General features: G+C 36.9%; 2 protein-coding genes across 2 annotated transcripts; both read right to left on the bottom strand.

Annotated features, from left to right (window-relative positions):
* On the bottom strand, positions 793-3,574 carry LOC104768802 (transcription factor GAMYB-like). Its single transcript, XM_010492854.2, has 4 exons — positions 3,448-3,574; positions 2,574-2,988; positions 1,501-2,482; positions 793-1,341 (listed from the first exon to the last, which is right to left on the bottom strand). The coding sequence occupies exons 2-4, from the start codon at positions 2,928-2,930 to the stop codon at positions 1,091-1,093; spliced, it is 1,590 nt and encodes a 529-aa protein (XP_010491156.1). The 5' UTR covers positions 2,931-2,988; positions 3,448-3,574; the 3' UTR covers positions 793-1,090.
* LOC104768801 (glycerol-3-phosphate acyltransferase 7-like) lies at positions 4,993-6,838 on the bottom strand. Its single transcript, XM_010492853.2, has 2 exons — positions 6,188-6,838; positions 4,993-6,100 (listed from the first exon to the last, which is right to left on the bottom strand). The coding sequence occupies exons 1-2, from the start codon at positions 6,767-6,769 to the stop codon at positions 5,180-5,182; spliced, it is 1,503 nt and encodes a 500-aa protein (XP_010491155.1). The 5' UTR covers positions 6,770-6,838; the 3' UTR covers positions 4,993-5,179.

The raw sequence follows: 9,762 nt of genomic DNA, 5'->3' as shown, positions 1-9,762 counted from the left end.
AGTTCCCTAAAGGAACATCTCAGAGATGGGAAGTCATATCAGAGTACATTGGTACAGGAAGATCTGTGGAGGAAATTCTCAAGGCAACTAAAACTGTACTTCTCCAGAAACCTGATTCGGCTAAAGCATTCGATTCTTTTTTGGAGAATAGGAAACCCGCTGCTTCAATTGCCTCTCCTCTCTCTACACGAGAGGAACTTGGAGAACCTATTATAGCGACCAAACCTCATGAAGAAGACAACTCAACCAAAACAGAGACCACAAAACAGAACAGTAAGGGTGAAGAGAACAACAATTCTAAACCAGCAGATCCAGAAGGCTGGTCTGATGTGCAAGAAAGAGCTCTGGTTCAGGCTTTGAAGACGTTCCCAAAGGAGACGAACCAAAGATGGGAGAGAGTAGCAACAGCTGTTCCAGGGAAAACGATGAACCAATGCAAGAAGAAGTTTGCTGAGCTTAAGGACATCGTCAGAACCAAGAAACCCACAGCCTAACTTATCTGAGCCCCTCGAGCCGTACGCTCTGAGATTTTGTTTTGACAGAGAGGAGCGTAGACTCAATTTTTGTTACAATTCATATTTCATATACATCATCATCATCATCATGCTACTACTATTCTACATAAGAGTTTTTGACAACTGAATCTATCCTTATTTATCTATTTCGTTCTAATTTTATTTACTCCCGTGTCTTGATCTAATTCTGTCATTGTACGGTATCAACCTTGTTTTCCTTTTTCTGTTCCTCCCAAAGGAATTGACTTGAGAGACTTGTTCACAAACCAAATCAAAGTAATCCAAAGAGAGACATTAAACGAAAGTATTCGGTTTTAACATTTTAATCAAATCAAATCAAACTGTATGTATATGATAGTCCTCAGCCAGTTCTACAAAATCAACCACTTCATCCTCCTGATGAATCGTGATATGGTTATTGGTACAGAAGCCAAAGCGTTGGCTTTGATCAAAGGGCTCAAAGAAAAAGATAATTATTCTTGCACTGGCAGTTGCTAGTCCACCAGAATTGACAGATTTTGAGCGGCTCTCTAATCCAATCCACAACCAATGGAGTGGAGGATTTGCGGGGCTCGTTAGGGCAGCTCCGTCATTTGACAGACAGGAGGCATGTTGCTCCAAGAACAAGACCCAACTCCTGAGGATGCCCCAACACTCGTATGCATATACTCATTTCCTATGTCATCGCCGAGGAGAACCGTGAGTGCGTCGCTCATGCTACCTGACTCTTTTGCAATCCCTAAACCATGGTCAAGCCAGCTCGATGCAAGCAAAACGTCAGGCCGTGTTATATCCAAGAGAGGTTTCCGCTTTTTTTCTCTCTGCCCTGCATAATTTTACAAGTTTGGGTGAGCTCTCTATCCAGGCTCAATATCTCTCAGCTATAAGAAATGTTAAGTCTAGATACCAAATAGAATTCTCAGAGAGAAGATGAAATCTAATCAACAAACTACTTCAAGTGAGGGGAAGGAGAATAGTGACTGACTTGGTGGAATTCCATCTGCATTCTGTTGTGTTGAAATCTCGGAATGGACAAAACTCTTAAGGGAATTGTCAAACTCCTCGGATTTAGTTTGGGACACAGTAACCTCGCCTAGATCAGCTGGTGGAATAGTTGAAGCACAGCTCTTGTACAAATCGTTCTTTGTAGTACTATTTCTGATCTTGGCTTCCAGAAGCAACATATCGAGCAGACCAGTGTCACAATTTGAAAAACAATCTGACTCTTGTCTCCCCGTTGGTAGTGGTGAAGAGTGAATGTAAGAATCAAAGGGATCAAGGAGATCAGAGTGTGGTGGAGATGACGATTTCTTCCACTGGTCAAATGTTGTTTCTGAATATTGGAATGAAGGGAGCTCCAGCTTCACTGCCTCATATGAGGAGGGCTTGGAAGAAGGAACAATGCCACCCGTAAGGGTATGGCTATCTGGAATCACAACAGGTGAATGTTGTTGGTTTCCATAGAGAGGGTGATCAACATCACAAGGAACTGAGAAACTGCAAGTTTTGGAAATCTTTTGAGGAGATGATGTGTTCTGGAATTGTTCAGGGGATGGGAATTCTTGCTTTATGGTACTGCTACACCCAGGATACAACAATTCAGATTCCCAAAACCGCTTCGAGCAAGGCACCATAGGTGTCATGAAGTTATCATATCGAGGTGAACTTGCAGCATTAGCCAGATTTTTGTAAGCAGTCATATCTGATAAGTCAGAACCACCAGGTACCATGTCGGTAGTAACAAAACTAAGATTATCAAAGAAAACATCAGACTCACAACTCCCAAGCTGCAAGAAATCTGAATGTCTTCTATCTTCTCCCATAAGTCTACTCTTGGCATACTCTTGACTCCACTCAAGTACCTCAAGATGCATTTCAGGAGGATAAAGTGGTAAACCAGCTCGTTGTCTCCTCTTAATACGAGTGTTCCAATAATTCTTTATCTCATTATCCGTTCGTCCAGGCAACTATGGGAAAACAAAACAAAAACTCTTTGAAATTAGTCTCTAAACACACATTAAAAACGAACCATATCCATAAGAGAAAAAACAAACTTACATGAGCAGCCATACGAGCCCATCTATTCCCCATCTTAGCATGCAACTCAACAATAAGCTGTTCTTCTTCTTGGCTAAACGCTCCTTTCTTCAAGTTAGGCCTAAGATGATTAGCCCACCTCAAACGACAGCTCTTACCACAACGGAACAAACCAGTGTGTTTCTGGACAGCATTCCAGTTACCTTCACCATGCTTATTAACATAGTCAATAAGAATATCATCTTCAGCTGAACTCCATGGGCCTTTCTTCAATAAACCACTTCTTTCCCATCTACTTCTGCTACAATCACTTCCATTATTATCATCAGTAGCTGGTGACTCATTATGGTCACTGTCAGCAGTACTCGTGTTACTCATCTTCGTTTACTAAATTAAAACCACTTCACTGCAACAATTTAGTCATTCAAACTCCCACCTGAAACATGATTTAACCAAAACAGCTTAAAATCGAAAATTCCAGAATCAAAAAGAAGTAAATAGAGTCGAATAAGGAAACAAACCTCAATTTAAAGCAAAAAAAAAAAAAAAAANAAAAAAAAAAAAAAAAAAAAAAACAAATCCAAAACTGTCAGATGCTGAAGCTAAAGGTGGATTTAGTCTATGGAGAAAGAAGATCAAAGGCGATGCTTAATCGAAATCGCAGCTAAGAGAGATCAGGTGAAAGAGGAATACTCATAGATTACGGAATTCGAAAACACACAGAAACACCTGATTTAAAATTAACTAGCTAAAGATCTTAAAAGGATTAATCATAGATCCATGAAAAGCAAATTCGAGACAGAAACGGAAGGATAATAATAAGACAAATAGATTACGCGGAGAGAAGAAGAAGCTCAAGGCGGATTCTATTTAAGAAAGAAGAAAATAAATTTACCAGCAAAGGTTGTTGATAGAGAGAGAGATCCACAAAGCTTAGCTTGAGCTGGTGAAGAACATATCGAGAGTTGGAATTTGGAAAAGGAAGAAAATGGAAGGATGAAGAAGCAAACAAAGCTCTCTTTCTATCTCTCGTTCATTCCCCCTTTACTCTCTTTTCTACCCTTTTTTTTTTTCTTTTTTTTTTTACCTTCAATTTATTAATCTGAAAACGTTTTTTTTATTTAATTTCATAACGATAAAAATAAAAACTATACTATATGTGAATATTAATTATTGTATTATTTTTGTTATTAGGCATTAGTAATTATTTTTTTGTTATTAGCATGGTAAGTGTCAGTACATTAAACTTAACTATATCAAACCAGACTACAAACAATGTTTTTGGTTTAACTGTAGTACCTTCATATAGAAAAAAAGTGACATTGAATAATATAGTGATTTGAAAGGGCTTTGTATAAACTTGTAAGAAAGAAATAGAGAGAGAGACGTGGTACTCGACTTTGTTCACCTTTTTTGCAGGCTTTTTTGTGGGCTGAGTTTATATTATATCACTCTCTCTTATCTTATTTTCATGTTCTGTCGTATGTTTTTACTTTATTTATACGTATGTATGTATCATGTATGTATGTATGTATGTATTCCCGTAATAAAAGGACGACACTGGGCAGCTTACGAAAGCTTGACATTTTAGATGAAAGATGATGTGCATGTCACTGTTGTTAAGACATTCATAACAGACTCAGCAGAGTGGTCTTTTGCTAGATTAAGATATAATCTAACTTTTGTCTTCTGGCTGTTAATTACTTATCATTAAGACGGAATCTATCTTATATTATGCAGTAAAGTAATTCTTCTACGTCATTTTTTCTAATAAAGTTTTCTTTGCACATTACTTTTAATCAAAACAAAAGGGCCGGCCACCCACAATAGTTATAGTAATATGATCCTAATTGAAAGCCCAATATGTACCAAGATGATAGCCCATTATGATTCTTCGCTTCTTTAGAAGAAAAATAAAAAACATTTTCCTTAATTAACCTTAATCGGTCTCTGGAGCTATGCTAATATTGTTGTTGTAGCAAATCCCAAGTTGGCCAACTTTAACGGGAAGGCGGCAGCTAAAAAGTCTTGCGGTCAAAGAGTTTGTCATCATCCCAACGATATAAGCAATTAGTATTTGATTATAAAAGTTGTATAATATCGTATTTGCAGCTCAAGTTTCCCTAATCAATTTCTAATCTACCCCCACCAAACTATACAAATCGTCTGCGCATGGGTAACCATTTATTTCTCACCAGTTTAACTATAATGATTAAAAAACAGTTCTATACATTTTTTTAGAGATGTGAATGTGATGTCTACACAACCAAATTAAATTACAAGTAGTTAGAATACTTACACTTTAAAAAAACGCATATATCCACATTATTGACAACCTGAACACGTTTAATTATTCGGTATTGGTTCAATTATTTGATTGGGTTATATCTCTTGGACGACACGTAAAAACGTTTGTCATTTATTTTAACTTTAATTTTTCATAAAAAGATTATATGTAGTTGCGATTATATTCGACAATAGATAAACGAAGAAAAATACACAAACCTGTAGTCATCCACTTTCAACAAAATAAATCTAAAGAATGAAAACTCAAAAAACATGTTTGTAATCAGTGATCACAGAAATTTAGAGAAAATATACTAAATTAAAATTAAAAAATCTGAAAATTAATGGAAAGAAGGCTTGATAGTGGTGACGACCTTCTTGACTTGGTCGAGAAATGACAAATACGACACGGTTCCGTCGTTCCCTGCGAGAACCCTGTACTTATCCTTCCTTGTGAAATTAGTGCACTCAAACCCTAACGTAGCGGCCAAGATTCTCTGTACATAATTGGCAACGTCATAAGGGCTCTTCCCTGACGAACACGTGGCCTCGACTTCGAGCTGGTTCAAGAACGTCACCTCATAGACCGGTCTCGGGTTCATGAAAAAGAAGATCGGATCCAAACCTTTCCAGCCTCTAGCAGTAGTCGCATGAAAGAATCCAACTCTGTAGTTCATTGCCACGGGCACGATATCGTCAGTTAATTCTGCGAAAAGTGCACTAAATCTCAGCAGAAACGGCTCACGACAAGTGGTTCCCTCAGGATAAACCACCAAGTCCCCATTAGACAACTCTTTCTTGATCATCTCCGCGTCTACATCTCGAATTCGAGTTAACCTAAAGGTTGGGATCGGAGATAGGATCTCGGATAGTCGAGAAATTGAATAGGTAACCGCAGGGATGCTACGTCCAAGCACGTATGATAATACGACCGGGTCCATTAGGGTTCTATGAGTGCATACAAATAGTACGCCTGGGTTTCCGGCGGTTGCTGGTGCCGGAGGCTTTCCTTTTACGATAAATCGAATGTTGAATATACGTGAGACGTAAGGTATGGCCCCTAAAGGGAGCAAGAACCCAACGAAGATCCGAATCACAGCTAGTATTATTCCAAAGGGGATCCAAAGAAGGATAACAAGTGCGGTGCCTGGTGTCGGCAGCTTCACCAAACGTCCATCGTGGAAGATAACCGGTAGTGGTTGCACATGTAGCCGCTGGTTATGACCATTGTAGTTTGATGGAACCGGTGCATGAACTTGCTCCTATCATATTCAAATTATAAGAATGATCGTAAACTTTTTCTTAAATTCTTTAAAACAAAAATATTAACGTTTTCTTGTTATACTCACCTCACATAGCGATAGGAAAGTTGGAGAAGTTGAGATAACCGGTCGTCCGAGACCTAGTTGAGGTCTCCCAACAGCAAACAAGTTAGCAACACTGTTGGAAACAGATCGATCAACATCGGTCTCCTGAATCAAACCGGTGGCATAGCCGAAACGGTTCACGATAATCTCTGTACCGATGACCTCATCGGCTCTAAGATGGTCCTTAGCGAATCTCTCTACCATAACTCTTGGCATTCTTGTCACAACGATTCTCCTCTCGCAGGAACCAAACGCTCTCCAAGCGTCCATGCTGACATCATCCATGTAAAATTTGGGAAGAACGGCTCTAGCAACTGATTCAATCTCTGATTTGTGCAAACCGGCCGTTGCGACAAAAATCATTAACTTGAGGCTACCGTTTCTGTAACCCAAAACGTCGAGGAGTGCTATGATGGGCCAGAGAAGCAGTAGGATCGCGAAACGGATTAGACCTGAAGCTTCGAAAGCCACGAGCATGAAGTAAGCGAAGGGTTTTGGGTTTTTCAGTAGTGTTCCTTCAAGCTCCGACACAACCGAATACGATGTTGTCGTCGATGACTCCATCACAACTTAATTTTGTTTCTTTGCTTTTTTTTGGGCTTTTGGTTTGTTTGAATATGAAAAATAGTGGATTATAAAGTTCGTTTATATAAGGTGTTGGTTGGAGTGATTTGTCTCTAATGCAATAACATGGCAGTTTATCAGTTTCGCAACAACTTTTTCCCTTCTTTTTTTTTTTTTTGGTATATATATGAACGCATTAACTTGTTTGTCAATTTCATAATTAGCTAAAGTCAAATGTATTTCTATACGTAGGATATGAACACATAATAAATACTGAAACTTCACGTACTATACGTGTTAATTGTTTCCCTTTTTATTGACTTCTTTTTAAAAATACCTTAATAAAAATATGAAATGCTACACGTAACGGAAGATTTACGATCAACGAATCGAAACATTTTGATTGCTAAACTTTCACCAACTTGTTTTTCAGAATCACCAAAATTAGGTCACGTGTACACCTAAATACATCATAATATATAAGTAGCTGACCTTATTATATGCGCAGTTACATTTAGAATGTATGTATATATGTGTCTACACGTGTGACGTGTACGCGTGTGGAGATTGTGTAAAGAGAATTTTTTTTTCTTGTTGCCATATCATTGATTCGGAAGTTTAAATATATGATCGACAGGTTTAACATCTCCGTCACATCATACAGTGATTTATTTGAATGATCCATCGGTCCTATTTTAACAGATTTGACCGATTTCACGTCCCATCAAATTATTATGTTTTACTTGCGTTGTTCAATTTGGTTTATCAAATATTTTAAAACAAAAAAGAATAATGTTTTCCCTATATGAACCATAATAATACAAGTTCCCATATTTCATTAGTCCTTTGACATTGACTTGGTACGAGTTTTTTTTCTTCTTTCAATATTGATCTCTATCTTTTTTTTTGTTTGGTTGTAGAATATAATTGTTATCTATCTTATTCATGTGTAACTATGTTAGCTGAAATTAGGTTGGAAATTAACAACTTGCATGAGAACTGAGAAACATATAAGAACAAATATGCGCGCTTATACAATTAATTATAGTCAAACGATACATATGCTTCATAAAGACACTTAAACACATACACAATTTAGATCGGTCAACTAACCCATAGCCCCCATATATATCCCATAAATTTGACATGTCAAAAAGCATTGGAATAATCGCATTGTAAAAAATGGGTCGACTACACCAATAATATTTCAACCATCCGTAACCCGTTACAAAAAGAATATTTGCAGTTTTTGTTTGTGACTTATGGAGCAGTTTTTCTTTTTTGGGTAGCTACTAAAGAAGTTCTAGAAGATAGAAATATAAAAATGTTTTCATGATTGAGTCCATAAGACAACACGTGGAGGACACTGGTTGGTCAATACGCTTAAGACCCACCGTAACCAAAAGATTAACAAAAGGATAATTTATGAGCGAGGCTAATGACACCGACAGGAAGACAGGGCTCGTAGGGTTCACTTATACCATCATATATAAATGCAGAATAAAAGGTTAAAGTTATAATTCGGTATTAAAATAATGTCATTAGTTATATGATTGCATGCGTGATTAAAGACAAACGTTGTAGCTACCTCGAAAGTCGGAAGTTAACGCCTCATTCATCCCAAATTGGGATTCCCAATCCACAATGGCATCAATTCTTTATCTTTTCTGTCTCTTTTAACTACAAGGCTGTGTCCAAAATTCAAATATACAATGTACCGTTTCCCACAACTGATTTTATAAACATATATTCCGTTTTTGAAAAGCAATAATAGAATGTGGTTTTTTACAACGTGTTAAAGTTACAAAGAAAAAATAATCTAATTAAGGTTTGGGAGCACTTAATTAGAACAGTAGGTTTAATATTATTGGCAGTTGGGTCATAGTCGCCATCTTTTTGGTGTTTCATTTTCTTATATTGCGCATCCAATACAATAAGTGGCAAACAAAGAAAAGGCCATTTATAATTATAATAACCACAACAATTACATATCGATTATGAAACAAAAATATATCAAATGAATCCTGCGCGTAGGTTAATTAATATATAATATAATTGATCTATCAAGACAAGTGGACAACCTATATGCATGTAGGGGGGATGATTCATGGCCTCTATATCTAATCCGAACAGTAATTTTCGAAATTAGTAATTCATATATTTTTAACTTAACTGCTTCAGTACTGGCATGACATCTAGATGCGAGCTTGTTAAATTTTGATTTCAAACAGAGTTTGATTCCAAGACAAATTAAAAATATATAGCCATATAGACAATAAGCTCATTGATTGAACATTATAATGAAAAAGAGAAAGGAGCAACAACTTCTTGAAATCTTACTTCGAGCGGATCACATCAGAAACTCTTTATATGTTCCGAGTATTGCGAATTATTATAGATTTTATAACATAGGAGTTTCAACTAATCTTTTTTTTTTTTGTTTGATTTGATGGTAGTATCTCTCGCTCGGTTTAATTAGCGTAAGACAAACCTAAATTGGCTTCAACAAGTTCAATGTACAACAAATTAATGGGAGATTGACCTTTTCTAAGATACTATACCTTTTGTTTGTATCATCACCATGCAAAATGGCTGCTTTTGCATCCCAACCAATACTTTATAATTTCCGTAAAGGCTAAAGACTAGTTAACAGTTGAGGAATAAGGAGAAAAAATGACGAATTTAGCCAAAACATGATTATTATAATGACTTTTGAAGAAAAATTAAAAGGTGAAAATGTAGGCCATTAAATAACACTAGTGCTTGCCCAAAACAAGCATGAAAATGTAGGCCACGACGCAGACTCCAAGAAAATAAGTTAACCAAAGCGTAGCCACTCTGAAAGTTAGACGTACATATGTATGCAATCCGTATCCGGTTCAAGTATTCCAGGTACGGTACCTACATTATATATGTAAGAACATCCAAATTATACTGCGGCCGTGTCACTGGCCTGAATCATTAATAGAAACTATGCATTGAGTATAAACGAG

Source organism: Camelina sativa, chromosome 20 (assembly GCF_000633955.1).
Source record: "Camelina sativa cultivar DH55 chromosome 20, Cs, whole genome shotgun sequence".
In the NCBI taxonomy this organism is placed as follows: Eukaryota; Viridiplantae; Streptophyta; class Magnoliopsida; order Brassicales; family Brassicaceae; genus Camelina; species Camelina sativa.
The sequence above is the reverse complement of the archived record's forward strand: the minus strand, read 5'-3'. Positions and strand labels throughout refer to the sequence as shown.